The sequence below is a fragment of the Carettochelys insculpta genome, chromosome 1 (assembly GCF_033958435.1).
Source record: "Carettochelys insculpta isolate YL-2023 chromosome 1, ASM3395843v1, whole genome shotgun sequence".
Classification (NCBI taxonomy): domain Eukaryota; kingdom Metazoa; phylum Chordata; order Testudines; family Carettochelyidae; genus Carettochelys; species Carettochelys insculpta.
Window position 1 is genome coordinate 297,384,957 of NC_134137.1, and position 22,060 is coordinate 297,407,016.

The following is a 22,060-nucleotide window of genomic DNA, read 5'->3' on the forward strand; positions in this document are numbered from 1 at the left end:
TTTGTGGTAGGAAGGGACCATTATCAGTTCACAGTCCTTCCGTTTGGCCTGTCTTCAGCCCCGAGAGTCTTCACCAAATGCGTGGCAGTGGTGGCAGCCTTCCTATACAGGTATGAGGTACGCTTCTTTCCGTACCTGGATGATTGGCTGGTCAGGGGTTGCTTGTAGTGTAAGGTAGCACAGCACGTGCAGCTGATAACATAGATGTTCAACACTCTTGGTCTCATGGTAAATGAGGTGAAGTTGGTGTTGACCCCCACCCAAGTAATGGAGTTTGTGGCAGCCCTCCTGGATGCAGGGCAGCCAGAGCCTTCATGCTGGAAAGTAGGTTTCAGGCCATGTCATCTCTTATCCACGAGTTGATCAAGTCCCCCACCACAACGGTCAGAGGCTACCTAAGGTTGTTGGATCACATGGCAGTATTCACGTTTGTAGTCCAGCATGCCAGGTTGCGAATGCGTCCCTTCCAACTGTGGCTCACCTCAGTGTATCGACCTGTCAGAGGCAACACAGATGTGTTGGTAACAGTTCCACCATGTGTGCTGTTAACCCTGCATTGGTGTCTGGATGCTCAATTGGTCTGCATGGGAGTGCACTTCAACCCCCCACAACCCTCTCTCTTTCTAGTCATGGATGCCTCAGACTTGGGCACGGGGGTACATCTGGGAGAGTGCAGACTCAGGTCCTGTAGAGCAAGGAGGAGGCCCAGCTCCACATAAATGTTTGGAGACTCAGGGCTGTCAGGCTCTCCTGTGATGTGTTTCAGGACAGTCTAAAAGTTCCATGTGTAGCTGTGAGCATGGATAATGCCACAGCAATGTACTATATAAACAAGAAAGGGGGCATACACTCCTCTCCCCTGTATCACAAAGCCCTCAGGCTCTGGTTACACCTGGTTGTGCTGTATTTAATTTTCCAGAGGTGGGGATGTCCCTAAGTAGACTTCATCATCTCCCATCTCAATGTGAAGTGCCTGACGTTCTGCTCATGCCAGAATAGGAGCCTGGACTCCTGGGTAGATGCGTTCAGCATTCTCTGGTCAGGCCCTTTGCTTTAAGCCTTCCCTCCAGTGCAACTCATCCACCGGACCCTACTCAAATTTTGGTCAGACCGAGCATTGGTCATCCTAGTGGCCCCAGCGTGGGCTTGGCAGCACTCGTACTCAACACTCTTGGAGCTGTCCGTCTGTGACACAATGACACTCATCTCATGTCTATTCCAAAACCCTCCCGCCTTCCCCACTTTTGGAGTAGCCACCAAGAAGGAACTGAGCAGGGGGCTGGGCAGGCAGTGCACGTATTGGTCACCATGCAGGTGCCACTCCAGGGGGTGCTGCACTCACCCTTTGGCTACTGGCTAGGGCAAAAAAGCTTCTGGCAACTGGGCATGCACCAGCGCACACCCAACTTGGAATGGACATGAGCATCACGTCTCAAAGAACACCAGTTACAGAACAGGTAACTGTCTTTTTCTCTGTCCTGCAGCTTGTTCTGCTTATTGTGCAGTGTTTTCCACAAAGTTCTTCTTGTCCCATTTTACAGCCTTTTTAACTTCTGTTAGCTTTTGAATACAGTCTCTGAGCTGCTGCCTTGGCTGCTCTGGTTTTGCTGTTGTTGATTGCTTCTGTTCTGACCTTTTGTTCTTTCACTTTTCTCAGAATTTCTGCTGTGATGCCTTGGCCTCTTTCCCAAAGTTTATTGCAGGTCTCGTTCCAGGTTGTTTTGGTATGTTGACAAATTTGTTCCATGGTAGCACATTCCAGGATAAGGTTGGTCAGAAGTGCATATATGTTGGACAGCTCCACTTGGAAACCAGCTCTTGTCTCTAAAACCTTCAGCTGTTCGATGTTGAATCTTGTTCCTGGCTTGACCACTTTTGTGGTGTATCTCTTGAGCTTGAATTTGAGTTTTATCATAACCAGATGGTGGTCTGAACCTACATCTGCTCTTCTAGCATTGACATCCTGCACTGATCTTCTGAAAGAACTGCTGATGCAGATGTGATCAGTCTGTTTTTCTCTTTATGGATCTTTTTGATGGAAATACACTACCACCTATCACCAATCTGTTGAAGGAACAAAAGTCACTGAAGCACTCTCCATTTTCATTCATGTTACCTAGGCCTTCTTTTCTCATGATCTGTTTTCTGCCTGTATTTATGCTTCCAATTTTTGCACTGAAGTCACCCATCAAAATCAAGATGTCCTTCTTTGCTTTCTGGTTCACAACACTTTATAGTTTCTCATAGAAATCTGTGTTATGTTCCTCAGCTGCTTCGTTCTCACTTTGGTGCAGAACCTTGCTGTGATGATAGTGCTGTCCACTCCATTAAAGCACCAGTTGCCTCTTTTGATAACATCAAGCTCCTCACGCCTTCTCTTCTTTATGTAGTGGGCCCTTTTTCATGTCCTGAATAAGTGTGGACTTTACCTGTTGCCAGGCATAGCTGCCCAGATTGTGTCCATCTTGTCTCACACAAGTTCAAAACTGCAAGCTTGTACTGTTTCGTCTCTGCTGCAATTTGTGCTGTCTTCCCCACTTGATATGTGGTCCAAATATTCCATGTACCAAACTGGGTCATTGTCCTGGGTGAGAGAAGGGTCAGCTGTGGGGCAGACTCCTTTTGGCTCTCCCTACCATGCATCATACTCAATCCATGCGGATTGCCAACTATTCCAAAGACTTGTGTAGTTGTAGGTTTTTTTTGTAGATGTTTCTGTAACTTTTGGGTTTTTTATGGATAGGGTTGTTAACCCTAAAACAGTCCCTTTTATCTCAGGGAGAGGTGATCCAGATTTGCCTGGTCTTTTTTCTTTGACCTGCCCAGTTCGGGTGACCCATCCCATGTAGATCTTGCTGGCATAGCTCTCTGGGTCCTTTAGACACACAAGCCACTTCATCACAGCAAGGAATAGACCATGGGGTGGTAGTATAATTATGCCAGTATATAACTGGATACATTTCCCATGTAATCAAGCCCTTACATGCTTAACTTTGTTTACTGTGAGCACTCCCATTGGTTTTAATGTACAATCAGAATGTGTAAAAATTAAATATATAAAGTCTTTGCAAGATCAGAACCTTTAAGTTCTAAGTCTCGATCCTATAAAGCATGAAGAGTTTGACATATGCGAGATTTGCCATTGAACTCAAATGGAATGCTATTGTCCATTGTGAACTAACATCACGTAAGTAGCCCTAAAAGGTTGCTTGTAAAAATAAAAGGTCACAAAATAAATTTGTGTACAACTATTTTTTTTAAATGAAGTTAAGATTTTTGTTCACCAAAACTCTCATACAAAATAATAATTTACTTGATGCAGTTTTTCTAGATTTCGGTTCAGGTGAAGTGAATACACTCAGTTACATCATGTCAGAAATGGCTTAATGTTCTTAATAATTCAAAGTGTAACAACAAAATTTGCTTTTCTTTCTAGGATTGTCATCTCTTGCTCAGCAGAATCGTATTGGAGAAATACAGGAAAAATTACAACTCCTGGAAGAGAGAACTAAAGAAGCTGAGAGAGCAGCAGAATTAGCAGAGTCTGATGCTAGGGAAAAGGATAAAGAACTCATTGAAGCTCTGAAGCGAATGAGAGACTATGAAATGGTATATAGTTTATTTGATAAAATAAAAAGAACAATTTTTGACTATATGTTTAACAGATGTTTTTGTTTGCAGTTTTTCCATTTGCTTTTCCTACCTGAAAAATAAAAACAAAGACAAACATCAAATTAACAATTTCCCATGTTGTGCTCTTTTCTCATTTTTATACATTCCTTGATCTGAGGCTCCATCTGCATCACTACAAAAAGTTGACTGAAGCTACAGAACTCCAGCTACTTAACTAACATAGCTGAAGTCACTGTACCTTAGGAGTTACTCTGGGCTCTACGTCATGGGAGGTTGACAAGAGAATCTCTCCTGTTTCCTTTCCTTGCTTTACTTTCCTTGACTTCATCCAGGGTAGAGTAACAGGATCAAAGGGAGGTAGATCTGTTGTTGATTTGACAGGACTTAACTAGACCCGCTAAATTGACCACCAGTGGATTGATCTGAATGTAGATCTGGGCCTGAATCTTGAATTTACCAAATTGGGAAAGGTATATGAAGACTGTAGAGCATCCAGTGTTGTTTTTTAAGATGACATAAATTAGATAGCCAAAATTAGGAACTTTGAAGAGTTAGTGTGTAAGCTTGTAGAGAACTCCATCTTGCAGACAGTGAGAAAAGCACTTTTGAAAATCACTTGGAGCACCAAATTAAAAAAAAAAATGTCAGAGAACTTGAATGAATGAAAAGGTGCCATTTTTAGATTTAAGTTTCCTGATCCTAACTATATTTCAAATTTTTACATTCCTAAAATATTCTGCAAATTTAGGCTCTGAGTCTTTGTAGACGTCTGTGTGTGTGGTCCTGGTTGTAGGTTCTGGGACTTCATGTGTGTAGTCTACACATGTACATCTGAGAAAAAAGAAAAAAATGCAGTCCTGTTCCATTGCATTGAATTATGTGTGTTACATAGTAAATATTATATTGCCATATGTCTGATTATTAATTAAAAGTTTTGTTGTTTTTTTAAGCTAAATGGTGATTATATGACAATTCTATTTGCCAGTACAACAAAAGATTTATGTTGACCATATATTCAAAATAGGACAAAAAAGGATCTTTTCATGGCACCATTTGAGGGTTGCAGAATATTCATGCAAAAATACTTTTTTTAGGTGCATGCTAATATCACTGCTTCTGATTTTCAGTTTGAGCAGAGGGATATGTCTGTTTCACAAAGAGAAATTTTTTTCAAGTAATTCAATGTTCTGAGTAAGTGTATTATGAAACATTGAACAAGTGTGGCCCACATTTACTTTAAGCACACTTTCTTTGTGTTTACACTCTGTCATCTTTTCACTGCAAACAGTGCTTGGAATAGCAAACATTATTGGTTAATAAGGAACCCTTATATATTGATAAAATGAAAAATAAATACAACACGTCACATTTCTAAAAGATCATCTCAGGACCTTGGGGTGTTACATAAAATGGTATTTGACAAATGTTTGATGGAAGTTAGAAAAATTACATGCATTTTTATGGTGACACTACTTTGAAATACTTGTCATATGCCAGTGTTGGTCAAAAATTTTAAAAAGAAAGGACTGTAAATTATTTTATTGTAAATTAAAACTTTCATTTTGATTACAAAGTGCTGTTTTCTATCATCAGAAAAATGATTGTACTTGCTCTACAATGGACGTTGAATTAAGCTTTTCAAGGGGATGGGTTACTTAATTTGATCCCATAATGTTCTTTCAAAAGAAATCTACCTCTTACTAATAACCTTACTCTTGCCTCTCATAAGTCTTTCATTTCATCATGTTTGGACAATTCATGAAGTACTTTTAAATTCGTTTTGGAACTGTTTCAGGGAATCTATGGTTTAGAAGATGCTGTTGCTGAAATAAAAGATTTAAAAAAGCAGATAAAAATAAGAGATCATGAGACTGAAGGATTAATTAAGGAAATAAACAAACTTGAACTTAAAATCAATGATATTCTTGATGAAAATGAAGAACTCAGGGGGCGCTTAGGTATGTCACTAAAGAAATTTTACAAAGATTTAATTGTGCCACACAGTTCAATTAACATTATAGTAATGCAAAAATCTTAACTTATCATATTTTGGTGTAAATTCTTTCATCTTACTAAAATAAAGTAATGAATTTTATTTATTTGTTAGTAAGAAATGATTAGCTGCAGGATTTTTCATGAACAAATGTGGTCTATAAACTGCTCTTGACTAAGTTACAATCTTCCCCAGACTCCTGCCCCACCTTCTCCCTCCCAAGAAGAATAAGAGGAAGTAGTATTTGCAGCATTCATTTTCATTTCTATGGTGCTATCTAACTTTTCCTGGTTCCAGCATATTTATGATATTTGTAAAGAAAATATTGGTATTATGTGTCATATTACTAATTGAAACATGCAAAGAAAAACATGAAATAGTTAAGTAAATTACTTTTAGTTGTGGGTCAGTCAACTAAAATTGTCCATTTTCCAGATTATATCAAGCACGAAAGAGCTGTTGTGCAGGAAAAAAACAAGTGCAATTACTGGTTTTCAATATAATTATTTGTAATCCTGCTTGAATGCTTCTCAAAATATTCTTATTTAAATGGGTTTATGTTAATACTTTAAGTTGGAATTATTTTTTTTCTAACTAATGAATATATAGCTTGGATTATGTTTCAGGTCTTGATCCAAAGACAACGATAGATTTAACTGAATTTAAAAACAGCAAGGCACTAAAACAGCAGCAGTACAGAGCTGAAAACCAGATCCTTTTAAAAGAGGCAAGTGATAAACTGTTTTATTTGTATTTTGTAAAATGAAACCAAACAGAAATACTTATTAATATTTTGTTGTGCAGATTGAAAGACTAGAAGAAGAAAGAGTTGCACTGAAACAACAGATTCGTAAAATGGCTCAGGAGAAAGGAAGAAGAGCGGCAATGTTAGGTAGGACAGAATCATTGCAATTTATTTTGATTTTGTCAGATTTCAGGCCAGCCAGTGAAAATGGGTCTGTATAGATTTATTCAGGATAACTTGACAGTGTGCCACATTAGCAAAAGTATCTAATTGTTATGAAGCAGAGTATAGATAGTGGTCCAGATCTTTACCTGCACCAGAGTTCTAGTTGATGTATCTGAAGAAGAATGATGCGGTGATTTTGTGTTTCATTAATCACATAGCCTCATGCGTGTTTTAACTTGTGCTGACATTTAAAGGGCTGTCAAGAGTACAGAATGACCCTCCTCATCTTCCTCTCTCTTCAGGCAAATGGTCATTAGCAGAGGCAGTATAAAGAGCTGCTTATTCCAATTCTATACCAGGCAGAAGTTCATCTACCCTGTGGGAATCATCAGCTGCCTAATAAAAACAACTTTACAATTCCTTTGCATCACAGAACAGGGACCAGAAATCTAGCCCAATATTTGGAGCATTTCATTTTGTTGTCAGGCTTGAGAAAGTCATTCATAATAACTTTCTATTCACAAATGTATTGGTAATTAGGATTGGATGCAGATGACCTGCAGCTAATTGATAGCTTTACGGAAGATCTGAAGACAAAAAAGGGAAAATCAGATTTCATGAGCACAGTTAATGCTGATGAAGTTAAAGCAAAGGTAGGGTCATGGTATGTGAATGTGTATTACATTTTTTCTGTATGACGTGAGACAGAATACGAACTCTGTTGATGTCTGAGTAAATGTGTTTTTATACTTCTGGATAGTTATTAATCATTAGTGTAACTGACTAAACAAACAACCCTTAATGAATCTTTACATTCTGATGAAACAATAATAAGCATTGTTTACTTTTCTATGAATACAGGATAACTGTTCAGATAAAATGGAAATGAAACATGTACTTTCACTTAGAGGAGCATCCGTTAGTGTGTTAAAATCTGAGAAGGATATATCTGAAAACACCAAGGCTTTGCACAATCTGTCAAGAAGAATTTCTAGTATACTGCATAATCTAAATCAGTCAGAAGCAAGTGGAAGTATTTTTGCCCAGTTAGGTTCTAGACACGTGGCAGAGATGCAGCCAAAGGACAATGGCCATAGGTCAGAAACTTTTACCATAAAAGAACTTTATAGATCATCAGGATTACCGTCTGCAGAGACACTAGGGACAACAGATTATGCAACTAATAGGCAGATATTAAAAGGCTTAAAATCAGACTATCCACATTCATTTTCTGCTGCACAAATAATGCAAAAGGAGTCCAACAGCCAGCAGATACAAGGACAGGACTGCAAAAATGGTGTAAAGGAAGCAACTTTTCAGAAACAGACAGCAGTATGCTCTGATTTAGACCAAACATTTTTTCAAGATTTCCAGGGAGGGCTGTCTCTTAGTCAAAATTCTGCCATTTTTTGTCAGTCTATTCTTGAGAAGCCTGTGTCACCATTTAAATCACAAGTAGTAAAACTGAAAGATGAAGAGGACTATTCTCAAATAAGGTATTCTGATTTATTAACTGGTTTCCAAGATGCTATCAAAGAACAGATAGTCTTTCCAGAATCATTGCAGACAAAAATTTTGGAAAGTGGACTTGAAGATGAATCATCACAATGTGTATGTAAGGTAGATCCACTCGAAAATCTCATAAGGCAGTTGAGGAGTGAATTATTTTTCCTTAGATCACAGGTGAGGCTTGTCCACAATACCTGTAAGTTTATCCTTTGTAATTATTCAAAAATACATATCAACAGATAATAAACAATGTACATTATTTTATTTTATGTGCTTCAATTTGATCAAGTTTATAAGACAGCACCATTCCAGTATATTTGAGGTGTTGGTCATAAAAAATAGATGGTGGTATATGGAACACTTTGCAGTGATTCATAAAGAAGCTGGTTAGTTGCACACTGCAAGTTTCCCCCCCTTTTTTTTTCTCCATATGCAAAGTTGCATTTATAAATAAATATATTAAATAGCTCTTTAACATTTTTTATGTAAGCAATTGCTGTACTTCCTCAAGGGATTTTATTGGATTGCTAATGGAGGCTGGATGTGGCTTGCTTGATCATGAGTTGGATGGGAGGCATTTATGATATGAAGTAAAATATGATTTTTTTTATTTCTGTATTAGGTTACTGAAATAATAGTAATTATATTTGAAATATAAATAAATAAAAGTATTCCAAGAAAAATAGTGGAGTCTGTCTATTGCATGAGTCTTTTAAAATTAGATTGAAGGAAGCCCTAAAGAGTATAGTGTTCCATATACCACCATCTATGTTTTGGGAACATTATTACTGCAGGAATGAACAAGTTAATCGAAGAATTATTTCCTAGCTCTTAACTTAAATGAGTAAAAACTATGAGAGGTGTTTTCTAGATTTATGAAATTATTCTTTTGTTGATACCCATAATTGGTAAATGGAACTTTGTCTGTATAAGCCTTTTAAACTATTGTTTCTTATGCTTTGCACTGACAGGTCATTTTAAAGTAAAGTTTAAAAAATTGTAAAACAAATAACATAATTCATTTAGTTTACAGCTAAACTGCAAAAGTTTATTTCTTTATTCATATCACAGAAAAGATTTTGGAAAAGTTATGTAAATAAATGGAAATCAGATCATATGCTAATTATTCATTGTTCCTTTAGAATGAACAGATATCCAGAGATTTGTTGGCCAAGAAAACATTATGTAGAAATGCAGAACTCGAGCTTGAAAAATACAGAAGCCAGGCAGTGCAGGTAGTGCAAGGCTTTGATAGGGTATTTATGAAGAGAGGATTGCTTAAATACTGCATAAACATTATTTAAAGCTTAAATATATTACTGGTTTTGTTTTTGTGCATGACACTATTTCTTTTACTGTCCTGTTATGACAATAGAATTGTACTGTGATATATGTGTGATTTTAATAATAAGCCTTTAGGCATCTAATCTTATTTAACAGTCATTACTCAGTGGTATGCTTTCAAGTATTCTAGTACTAGAAGATTCTAAATCTTATGTCTTGAAAATCCAGTTTTTAAGATTTTCTTCTTTTGCTGCTAGAATGAATACCTTGCGAAAGAATTAAATGACAGAGAGAGAGACTTGGAGCGGAACAGGACTGTGATAGCCAAATTTCAATTTAAATGTAAGCTGTCGTTTTTTTGTTAGTATAGGCCATGATTAAATTTATAAACATTTATGTAAAATTTTTAGCGGGCTAATGTGCTTCTGGTTTTTTTTTTGTTACACTTATAAATCTAATTTTTCATTTAATATTTTAAATTACAGTTTACTTGATGTTTTTTGGAATGCATAAAACTGATAGATAGCTAGATAGGAGGCATTTAAGACGTAATACCTTTAAACTATAAAATGTAGATTGAGGGTTGATCCTGATAAGTTACAAAATGCTGACAATGCAACTTCATTTACCAAGGTGTCTTATTTCTTGAGAACTTCATGAAATACTTTAATCTTTCATATATCTTTTTTTAAAAAAGATTTTCTAGTGTGTGGTAGATATTCCTGATTTCAAACTTTAAAGTTTACATTAAGTGGGACTATGTGGAACACGTGCTCATGCATCTGACAAAGTGGGATGAAGCCTACCAAATCTTACAACCACAGAAATTTGTTAGTCTTTAAATGCCACAGGACTCCTTGTTGTTTTTGCTGAAATAGACTACCATGGCTACCCCTTTCCATTTAATGTATTTTAATATATGAAATTTAAAATAACAAATTGCTGAGATCCAATATAGCATAGCACTTAAGTGTACGCCTAACTTTAAATCCCTGAATAGTCCCATTGAAGACAGTGGGTACAGGTCACTTATTTAAAGCTAGCCATGTGCTTATGTGATTTGGTGAATCAGATGATTAGCAAATGAGGGACTGAGGATTCAGAGTAACAGAGTTCCTATTTGTGCACAGAAATCTGAAGTCTCTGAATTCTGTAGATGGATGTGTATTTCCTTGAATAAGATGAGCTACTTTTATGTGTCATACTAACAGAAACCAAGATGAACTTATATTCTTCCAGAGCATTTTAAAATATTTTAGAAATATGTATTACTGTATTGCAGTGAAAGAATTGTCAGAAGAAAACAAACAGCTTGAGCAGGGAATGAAAGAGATATTACAAGCTGTCAAAGAAATGCAGAAGGATCCTAGTGTGAAAGGAGGAGAAACAGCCTTAATGATCCCTAGTCTGGAGCGATTAGTAAATGTAAGCCTTTCATTTGAATTATTTGGCATGGTAGAAATTGACTGTTTAAAAAGTAATCAATTTTGATTTGTCATATTAGAGAATCAGATTACTTAAATATTAGCTTGAGAAATTATGTTTATGCTGGAAGTATTTGTGCTGTAAGGTTTAGTTTTCTTAATCACTAAAGCAGTTAGATGTCCTCAGAGATCACAGTTATGGCTAACTAAAGCAGAATATATCCCACTGCCCTCTAGTTTTGCTGTGGAATTACCTTGTGATGCTCATTTTGGGTTGTAGGAGCTCCCCTCAACACAGCCATTTTGCTCTGCTAGCTGTCATAAGGATGGGATTGAGTTATGGTTTGCCTACTTTTGTCTCTCACTTCCCCTTTATGATGGTTTGATGATACTAGAACACCACTAACCATTACATACAGCCCCCACCTAAGGCCTCTCCAATGCATCATCAGTGATCTGCAACCCATCCTGAACAATGATCTTTCACTCTCAGAGACCTTTTCACTCTCTCAATCCTCACCTACAGACAGCCCGCCAATCTTAAACAAATCCTCACCAGCCACTACAAATCACAAACCAGTGGCTCTAGGCCTGGAATGAGCCCCTGCAATGGTCCTCGCTGCCAATTCTGGTCCCATAACTATACCAGTGATGACATCACAGGACCTAACATCAACCATACCATCAGGGGCTCCTTTACGTGCACATCCACTAATATAATATATGCCATCATGTGCCAGCAATGCCCCACTGCAATTTACATTGGCCAAACTGGACAGTCTCTCTGTAAAAGAATAAATGGACATAAATCAGACATCAGGAACGGTAAAGTACAGAAGTCTGTGGGGGAACACTTCAATCTCCCTGGACACTCAGTAGCAGATTTAAGGGGGGGCAGTCCTGAAACAAAGAAATTTCAAAAATCAAATGGAGAGAGAAATCTCTGAGCTGCAATTAATTTGCAAATTTGACTCCATTAACCAGGGATTAAACAGAGACTGGGAGTGGCTGACAACTTGCAAAAACAGCTTCTCTGCTCTGGGTGTTAATATCTCCCCATTAGCCTCTGACAATGGCTCATATCCTCCTGTCTGATCTGACTTGTTTTTAACTCCTTTAATACACACTATTGATACTGGGCCATTTCCACCTTGCTGACTAGACCTTGTCAGCTCTGGCCCTCCCTTTTACCGGGACCCCATTCTTTAAATACCCCTCTGAAACCCACCCCCCAACTCATGCATCTGATGAAGCAGGTCTTTGCCCACGAAAGCTTAGGCTCCAAAATATCTGTTAGTCTGTAAGGTGCCACAGGACTTCTTGTACTTCCACTGTCCATTTTGAGCCTCCTATTTATTGGAAAATGTGGATTTTTGCCATATTTTGTTTTTTGTTTTTCTGTCCATGAAATTAGTTAACGTGATAGTTTTTTGTGAAATAATGTGCTAGGCAATTGAATCCAAGAATGCAGAAGGAATCTTTGATGCCAATTTGCATTTGAAAGCTCAAGTTGACCAGCTAACAGGGCGAAATGAAGAACTGAGGCAGGAATTGAAAGGATCTCGAAAAGAGGCAACAGATTTCTCTAACGAGTTAACAAAAGCCAGTGTAAAGGTATTACTCTAATTTGTTTTACAGTAATAACATAGAACATATGCACTTAATATTTTTTATTAAAATTTTTCAAATTTTGGTTGAATAATAAGAGTTTCTTCTTATTCTTTCTGGTCTCTTTATTTTTCTTTAGATTGCACAGCTTAAAAATGAAGTTTCTTTATTACGTCAATCAGAAAGTGCCAATATAGTATTTAGAACAATAAGCCGTCCAGAAGGGATGACTTCTTCAAGTGCTAATATAGTGAATTCTCAGAATGAATATTTAATACATCTTTTACAGGTAACCAATTTAAACTTGGATACTAAGGATATCTGTAACATGTATTTGATTCATTCCAAACCTGTTACCATATTGTACATGGAATCTGGGGAGGCTCCTAAAAATCATAATATATATTGTAATACAGTAGACTCTTTCATATCCAGTATTCTGTCATCCAGAACTCTCAAATAACCAGCATTTTAACCATAAGTAAATTTTAGTTACATTTTCGCTAAGTACAGTATAGGGAAAGTAAATACAAATAAGTACAGCAAACAGTATAAGTTTAGTGTACAATACTACTGTCGTTGGTAAATAAAGTGCTTTGCATACATTTTTGTTTGTTAATATCTACTCTTGTTTTTCTTTAATGTTATGCATTGCTAGGTATAGCTCTCTATTATCCAGAATATTTGAATATCCAGCAACCTCCCAGGGCTGTCAGATAGGAAAGAGTTTATTTTAGAATGTAGTTGCCTGAATCTTCCTTATATGACATCTTTGAGAAGAGATTCTTATTTCTAACCCTACTAAAAAAATCTACACGTAAGAGCTAATCCCTCTTCTTCTCCCCTCCTCATCAAGCCAAAGAAGACTTCTTGCCTGGAATTGCATAGTTTCATATGCAGTGCAGTTGTCATATGCAATGTAAAGATCTCAACAATCAGGAATAGTTCAGTACGTCTGAAAGAAAACTCGGCATGCATTGTCTCTTTCTCCTGGATAATTTGTGCTACTCAAATTTTTTTCATTTTGGGGGCTCTTAAACTAGATGTCCTTAATGTCTTATGTTAAGAGTTTATAAAACATCTATGCATTCCCAGTATCACAAATAGATTTTGATACAACACAGCTGGGAGAAGAATATAGATGGCAGAGAGTTACGAACGTTAGCCTATTGTGAAAATATAAGGCTAGAGGACAATCAACAAAAAATGTATTGTATTGTATTGTTGTCATCTAAGTTCCCATGTCTGGTTTCTGTAAGGAATTTTAGTATGTAAGGTTAGGAGACAATATTTAAGCATAGAAGAAATGGTAGGGAAACATAATCTTTCTAATTTGGCCAGTGGGAAGTTGGCTTTTTCTGTGAATTTAAAAAGAGAGTGACTTGCTTTTCTTGCTATGGATCAGTTTCTTCTTTACCAAAATTCGGTAAATGTAGTATTAATAAGATTATATTAGAAGATCCCCCTACCCCTGCCACCCCACAGAAAGTTGACTGAGTATATCGAGCTGGAATAAATATAAGAGTACTAAATAGATTTGTATTCCTACCATGAAAAGGTATTTATTGCCTTTGGTAACTTTTGCATGTTTGTTTGTTTATTTATTTATTTATTTTTAGAAACCTGTAATTATCATTTTGCTAGATTGGGCATTTATCAAGAAATCTACAGAAGTTAATATGTCAGGGTTATGTTGTTTAGAAAAATTCTGGTGGGTTTAGGTTTAACTGCATGCTGGTCTGTAATCAAGGCACCTGTTCTCATTGAATTCTGTTCTTTTCCTACCCACACACTACTTCTGTGCAAAGCTCCTGGTAGTTTTCTGTTTACTGCTTGTATGTCCCATATGAGTTGTTCATTTGTGTAGAGGGAGTGGCCTGAATGTTGAGAAGAGCATAAATATGCTCAAATTAAAACTGTTGATTGCTGAGAAGGAGGGAAAGAAAATAAATGGCAGGGAGGGGAACTTAAAAAAGCAAGTGCATAACCACACATCTTATTAGTTCCATTTATCATCATCCTTGTCAGTTTGTTTTTGTCAGAAAAGATTTTTTATACTGAGTACTTACAAAGTGTGAATGCATTTAGCAATGTGAGATGTGCTTAGCGCTTTCCAAGTGTACTGTTTCATTAGTAATCTGTGTGGATAATGCCTAAATATTAAGTAATTCTCAAATCTTTGGTATATGATCTGTGAAATTATTTATTAATTGTTTATTACTGATAAATATTTGAACATACTTTTATTTAGACTGTTTTTGACATGTTTTAGCATAAAGATGCAGGTTCTGTTTCATTAATGCATTGATGTCAGTGGTATAAAGGTTTGTGCTAGAGAATAGCATGGCTTTGATGAATGTTTTCAGATCTGGAGCGTGCATTCTTAATTTTATAATTTTATTTTGAAAACTATCATTAGGAGCTAGAAAATAAAGAACAGTTACTTAAGAAATTAGAAGAAGTACTAGAAGAATATAAGAGAAAATTTGCAGTAATTCGCCATCAACAAGGCTTGCTGTATAAGGAATATCAGAGGTATATATACTTTGAGATCTTCTTTTTGAGATGGTCTGGGTGATAAACCTTAAACTCGCAAAATGTTTTCAATATTTTAAAATATTAATAATTTAATCCATGGTCTTCAAGTTGTTATTTCTTATTAGCATCATGGTGGCCAGTTTGAAATAATCATTCTTCTTTTACATGGCCTCTGTATATTCCCCCTAGTGCAGCTATGCTTCAAAGACCTTTTAGAATATCACTGTCTGTTGGGCTCACATTTTGTAACTTGCTTGTGCAATTTTCATTGTGACAAAGATCATCTTAGCACCAGGAACATCTACTAATTGTAACCCTGTCTAGCTTCACTTGAATCTGTATCCAGGAACTCATTTGTACTTGACGTTTGTGGAAGCCTCACTTCCACTTTCCTCTGCTTTCAGGCAGAAGAGTAGGGAAAATTAGAGATCAGTGAGAATCTTATGCTGAGGAACCCGATCAAAGGAAGAAGAAAGAATATTGCTCTGGATACAGGGATCACAACTGCAAATTAAAGATCTCAGTTCCAGGGGTGTTTTAACCCTTTGGCTATGTCTACGCTAGCATACTAGGTCAAAGTAGCCTATTTCGAAGTAAGAACATTGAAATAGGCTAGTTCAATGCGTATCATCTACACGTCCTCCAAGGCTGGTGCTGTTGATGTTCAACGTTGAAAGGAGCTGCCCCGGAAGGAAATGCGGAGTGTCCACACACATAAGCACTCTCTGTCGAAGTAAGGGGCCAGCAAAGCCTGTGGACAGGATCACAGGCTGGACTAGCCCTTCTGGGACAAGAGCAAGCTGCTCCCTTAAAGGGCCCCTCCCAGACACACACGGCCTGCACAGCACGAGGTCCACAGAGCCGACAACTGGTTGCAGACCCTGTGCACACAGCTTGGACCCTCAGCTGCAGCAGCAGCAGCCAGAAGCCCTGGGCTAAGAGCTGCTGCACGCAGTGACCATAGAGCCCTGCAGGGGCTGGACAGAGCGTCTCTCAACCCCTCAGCTGATGGCCGCCATGGAGCACCCAGCTATTTCGATATAGCGGGACGCAGATCGTCTACACACGCCCTACTTTGACATTGAACATCGAAGTAGGGCGCTATTCCCATTTTCAGATAGGAATAGCGATGTCAATGTCTTGCCACCTAATGTCGATTTCAATGTCGAAATAGCATACAGCACGTGTAGACACAACACATGCTATTTCGACGTTACGCCAGCTACTTTGAAGTAGCTGGCTAGTTAGACGCACCCTTTGTGTAACACCAGTTCCTAAGCCTATTCCTTTCCTCCTTTGATTTGTTCCAAATGCATCTCGCTCTCCAGAGGGTAAAAGCAAAAGTGTATTAGGTTTCAGAATATATCAAAGTCTCCTAATTTGGATTTTGGATTCTGAGGCCTGCCCAGATTGATTTTTCACTATAGAATTGGGCCTGGGGGCTTACTTAGGCAGATTCTGGGACAGAAGTGCTTGACTTGTTTTCTAGGGGGTTATGTCTGTTATCTAACTTCACTAACAGTTTCTGGATTCTGTTTTTTGTTAGTCTTTGACATTAGGGCTGCTCCTCTCTTCCTGCAAGTACAAGAGGCGGCTAGTTTTTATGCTTGGAGCTGTGGGTATGGGCCACACTCCTGCCTCAGTACTATATTTGCTACCTCCAGCCAGTCAAATAAAGTAGTGATTGAGTGCTCACACCTTTTCTGATCCATTTAAATACAGCTAGTCAAAAATTGGAATTTCTGCTAAGTTGGAAATTGTGACATTTTGAAAGTTTATATTCCATTTTGGAACAAAATCTAGAAATTTCTAAATTTTTATGGAAAGAAAATTTTAAGTTTTTGTTTCAGGAAAAAAAAACATTTAATTTAAATTTGTCTGAAAACGGAGCAGCTGGTTCCCCTTCTTGCAAGGTACTAACTAGGCTTCCTTCACATCCCCTAGAAGGAGTTAGAGCAGCTTTGGGAATCTACTGTGGTCAGGGGAGTCATCCAGCATGAAGAAAGCAGCCGAGAAGCTCTGAGAATCCTGATTCAAGCTGGGACTCTTCAGTTTCCAAAGTTTCCAGGAGTTCTGCTGTGTAGAAGAGACCTGAGAAATCCTGAGATCCCTGTTTTGAGACAGTTCCCTCATTACGGTCCTTGAAGTCTCCCAAGTCTTTAAGGTTCTTCTTAGAGTGCTTGCTCATGTCCATTCCACTGCAACATGTTTGCCACTCTAGAGGGCAGCAGAGCTGCTACACTATGGACATTGCTGATGGAAAAAAAGTTCCAGCACTGGTGCATGTGGTGTGCACGCTCGTCCATTAAGGAATGAACATGAGCAACACATGTTGAAGAACATCAGTTATGGAACAGGGACCATCTTTTTCCAGGACCACGGTAGAGTCTCTGGAGCCACAGATACTGGAAGTCTGGGGTCTCCAGTCCTGGGGCAGTCTGCATGATGGACCCTTTTAGAGTCTGTGACTCTGAGGCAACCCCACTGTTATAGAGCTTCCAATTTGTATGGCAGGGCTGCCTGAGATATATGGACCCAGGAAAGGTTGGTGCCCTCAGCCTATAGGCACCCTGCCACACCAGCTACAGATCTTAATAGCCTGAGCTAACCAGCAGCTTGCCAAGAAACCTGACTGTGATTCAGTGAAAGTTGTTTTGAACCCATATTTCCACAAAATGTTTTACAGTTGATAAATTAGTATCTTCCAACAAAACTTTCATCACATAATGACTGACAAGTTCATTCAATCTGTGAAAGCTTTTTTGAAGTAACAGTGAGCAGAATCTTGCCACCTCCTTAAAAGCGCGAAGGTTCCAGGCTTTTGCATCCCCCATAGAACCACTGTCAAATTTCTTCTCTCCTTTTTATCTCTTTTCCCCATCATGATAGAAGCCAAAATGTAAATATAGTCTTTCTGCACGGAGACCCTCTTGGGAGCCAAAGAATAGGAGCTTTCCCACAACTGCTCTCAGCCAACAGAACCTCACTGTGACCATGTAAATTCTGAGAATCTGGGCTGCTTATAGGAGCTTCCTCATTTCCCCAAACGAGTTGAAACTTTTATGGAGAACCACCACAATACTAGGTCAAACTCTTCAGTTCTTGAGTCCCAGTAGGCCACAGTTTCCTCACTGATATGAGGGGTTGGCCCCACAGTGCGGATTACGGCCCACTAAAGTGAGTTGCAGCACACACTAGTGTAATTGCTCAGTGTGAATCCTGCTAGCATGAAAAGGTACCTTTCAAACAGCATGTGTTAATGTGAACTTAGGTACCTTTTAGCTTGCTCTACAAGGGTATATATGGGAGAGCTACAGAGCAACACTTCGGTGTGCACTCCAGTTCACCTTCTGTAGCCCACACAACAGGGCCAATATAGACAAGCTTTGGAATGTTTTGGAGCAACTTCAAATATTGTTTCAAATCTTGGTAGACTTCAGAAGGAAAACACACCAGCATTCCCTTACTCCATCATAATAGGACAACAGTCTGGGAAGAATTCTGGCATCCTTTATGACTCTTCTTTTTCACAAGAGGGAAATCTGAGTTCTCTGCAAGAAGTATCCCATACTTCATGTGTTCAAATCTCATGTACTGCTTCTTTTAATAACATGTTTTGGAACTTACACAACTATTCATTCCTCACCACAGGCTGTATAAATATTCAGTTCCAACTTCAATAGTGAAGTTACTTTTGAGCTTGCAAAACTCATTGAAAAATATGTTAAAGTAGGATATTTCAGTTAATAAGATTATAATGGTAAAATGATGTACAGTTTTGAAAAAACTTTACAATATTTGATATTTTTGATTGAAAAAATGAATTATTTTATTTAAATGAAAATATATATGAAATATATTTATAGTGAAAAAGAAATGTGGCAAGCAGAATCCATGAGAATGCGAGACGAAAAGAAGAAGCTAGAAGATCAAAAAGAACAGGATGCTGTCAAGATAAAGGAATATAGTGTAAGCAGTTTTGGGGGGAAAAAAACATTTAACTCTGCTTGAAAATGTGATACATTTTAGCAATTTCAGAGTTTTTAATACCGAAGTAAAAATATGTCCAAAGTTAACTTGACATAAGTGGGGGCAGAAATTGTTGCTTACTCCTTCAACAGACGTTTTGCAGTTGACCACAAGTGGAAACTACACCACTCAGTACTGTGTGATATTTTTGCTAGGGGAATCTGTTCTCTTTCCTAACAGCAAATGCATCACATAGTGCTCTTTATTCCCTTGGTCGGAGTTACAGAGATAAGTGAGGGTGCATGTGTGAACCGAACAAACACTTCCAAATTCTCCAGATAATGCATATGGTACGCTGTCCCCCTTTTGTACCCCTGCCCTCCAGATACTTGAGGGAGTTTGGGGTATTTATATCTCGGGCAGTTCTGGGGAAGCTCTCTGTCTTGGCAATCCTGAGCTAGAAATATCCCTTGGACTACAGAAGGACAACTTTTGTGTATGATCTGCTGTGGATCATACTAGTGGCTTTTTTGCTAGTGGTTTTTTGCTTTCAGGGTTGAGAAGGAATTTTAATATCAGTGCTAAATTGGTTGAGAAGAGCTAGGTGTTTTGTTTTTGTTGTTTCTGTTTTCATCCTCATCTTCTCCACAACTCAGGGACCTAGAGGGTAAGGTGTTTCAGACAAGGTTACTCAGTTATGTGTAGCATATGTCCAGCACAAGTACTTATTGGAGAGGTGATATCATTCTCTGATAAACTGCATTTGGAAGTAGATTTTCTGGAAATCACCCCCCAAGAAAGCTGGGGAAGGAAGATCGGGTTTCCTAAAGTGTGATACAGGAGGAGAAAATTTCCTTGCTTTTTCCAGCCTTACCTTAACCAGTCCTCTGCTCACATAAGTTTATGTCCCAGCAGCAAGCTAGTTGGGACCAGACTGGGAAGTGGAAGTTCTGATCTCAGCCTCCCAAAGAGGTGAAAATAGTGGTAACTTTCACTGTACAATTTATTGCCAGGAATTCCCAGATATGTTAAGTGAATAATGTTTCAGCCTAGTTCAAGTATATCCATTGCCTCTTGTCTTTCTTTCAGCATGGTGAGGACAATGCATCAAAATCAACACACTTCTTTGGAGAAAGGCAATTTTCTGAAGGGAATTTGTCTAGTCTTCTGCTAGCTCATGTGAGAGCTTTTTTGGAAGGCTGCTCAAATGGTGGAGTTCCCTGGGCTGCCATGGAACTGAGACTGTCAGAGATTCTGTCTCCTGACTTTTTTAGAAATGTGAAATTTTCCAGGGAGGGTAGGCAAAAATTCCACTCCCCATGCATCGCTAGTATTCTTGACCTCTCAAAATGGGAAGTTCCTTGTGAAACAGTTTCTGTAGGGGCAAATGTCACTGGCAGATTTCTTTCATTTGGAAAACAATCATACAATTTTTTTTAATTCAGAAATTAGAAGCCACATCATAGACCCTTTGACAGATTTTGGAACTGAGAGGGTAGAGAAAAAATAAATTCTCCCACCCAGCATTTAATGATGAGATGCAAGCTGAGAAATATATATGTCCTTCTAAGATTAGAAAATGCCCACCTTACACATTAGGCCCCTGAGATACAGTCGAGTTGCGTGTATCTCGGGTTAATGAGAGTCTTGAGTTTTCCCCGATCCTCTCAGAGGTGGCAGCTGCTCCTGTCATTGATGGCAAATGAAAGTCAGGCTGTCAGCTGCTACCATTGACAGGAGCAGCCGCCTGGTCCCTGGCTCCCCTCAACTCATTGGAGCCAGGAAACTGACCAGGGCTGCTGCCATTGTCAGCTTCCTTGCTCCCACGAGTTGCGTGCAAAATTTGACTTATGCAAGGGTTGTGAGAATAGTGATCTACTGTACATAATCCTGTCAACTAATTATCTAAATTTTGTAGAATTGTGTTTTTCTGGTAGAATTAAGTACAGGTTGTACCTCCCTGGTCTGGCGGTCTTAAGGCCTGACCTATCCCGAACCAGATTGTTTGCTGGACTGGGGAAGATAAGTGCCAGCCTCTCTGCTCCCAGCTGCCAGGCCTACTGCCAGGCTCTGATGCCCAGTCCCTGCTACTGAGCTCTGACCCCCCAGCTCACTCCCAGTGACTGGACCCTGACCCCAGCCCTGGCAAGTGAGTTCTGATCCCGACCACAGGCCCCTGGCCCCGAGGCTCTGCTCCCAGCCACCAGCTGGCCCTGTGGTTCAGCCATTTCTGTGGTCCTCCTGCGCTGTTTTTTTCCTTGTGAGTGTTCCTACCTCTGAGCTCTCACTGGGTCCTTGACAGTGCCTGACCAGGGATGCTGCTGGACCGGAGTGTCCTGGACTAGAGAGGTTCAATCAGTAGCAAAAAAAATATTTGAACAAGTAACATTAGTTTAGTTAGTTTATTTGCTGGCAATTATTTCCATAAGCTACAAAAAGTTTGAGCACAACAATAATAATTTATTGATCTCACAGAATTTACTGGATGCACTTCAGATGGGTACTGATGAAACAAAAAAACTACTTGCGGAAAGCAGTAGAAAAATGACAGTTTTACAAGTGAATGAGCGGTCACTGACAAGGCAATACACAACATTACTTGAAATGGAGCGGCATCTTAGAAAAGAAAATGAGAAACAAAAGGTTGAACTAACATCAGTGGAGACTGCCGTTGCAGAAAAGATTGGACACTTGCAGCGATTCAAGGTATGCTAGTATATCGTTTGTTTAAAATTTTCATTTATTTTGCACTGTATGGCATTCTCAAAGGTGAAAACTGAGTTGGAAATTTTTGTGAATTCCATTTATTTATTTAAGTTAATATTGACATTTTGGCATCTCCTACTGTTAATTTGACTGGGGAAAAAAGACATGATTATGATTTTGGTAGAATAGAAGCACAGGATCCCAGATTATTAAACAGATTACAGCTTGCCATAATACTGGTTGACCATTCAAAAGAAATGGACTGTTTAGTTGTTGAATATTTTAAGATGTAAATAGCATGTTTATATATATATACACACACACACACACACACACACACACACACACACAAATGTACAATACAGCTTTTCTTGGTGTTCAAATTAATATCAAAGAAGAAAACAGGGTTTAATATATATGATACTGCATCTCGTGTACAGTTTCAGTCTGTGTTACAGTTCAGGCACAGAAGTGCTAGGTTCAGCC

The 22,060-nt window shown here is 38.5% G+C and overlaps 1 protein-coding gene across 1 annotated transcript in view; it reads left to right on the forward strand.

Annotated features, from left to right (window-relative positions):
• The window catches only part of CEP290 (centrosomal protein 290), a 143,471-nt gene that overhangs the window by 49,993 nt on the left and 71,418 nt on the right, over nucleotides 1-22,060 (forward strand). The window contains exons 13-26 of the mRNA XM_075012177.1: nucleotides 3,437-3,609; nucleotides 5,429-5,591; nucleotides 6,253-6,353; nucleotides 6,431-6,518; nucleotides 7,077-7,189; nucleotides 7,398-8,219; nucleotides 9,188-9,280; nucleotides 9,587-9,671; nucleotides 10,612-10,754; nucleotides 12,203-12,367; nucleotides 12,501-12,650; nucleotides 14,781-14,896; nucleotides 18,766-18,868; nucleotides 21,344-21,574. Of these exons, the coding sequence (XP_074868278.1) occupies nucleotides 3,437-3,609; nucleotides 5,429-5,591; nucleotides 6,253-6,353; nucleotides 6,431-6,518; nucleotides 7,077-7,189; nucleotides 7,398-8,219; nucleotides 9,188-9,280; nucleotides 9,587-9,671; nucleotides 10,612-10,754; nucleotides 12,203-12,367; nucleotides 12,501-12,650; nucleotides 14,781-14,896; nucleotides 18,766-18,868; nucleotides 21,344-21,574 (2,546 nt within the window). The remainder of the gene's footprint in view (nucleotides 1-3,436; nucleotides 3,610-5,428; nucleotides 5,592-6,252; nucleotides 6,354-6,430; nucleotides 6,519-7,076; nucleotides 7,190-7,397; nucleotides 8,220-9,187; nucleotides 9,281-9,586; nucleotides 9,672-10,611; nucleotides 10,755-12,202; nucleotides 12,368-12,500; nucleotides 12,651-14,780; nucleotides 14,897-18,765; nucleotides 18,869-21,343; nucleotides 21,575-22,060) is intronic.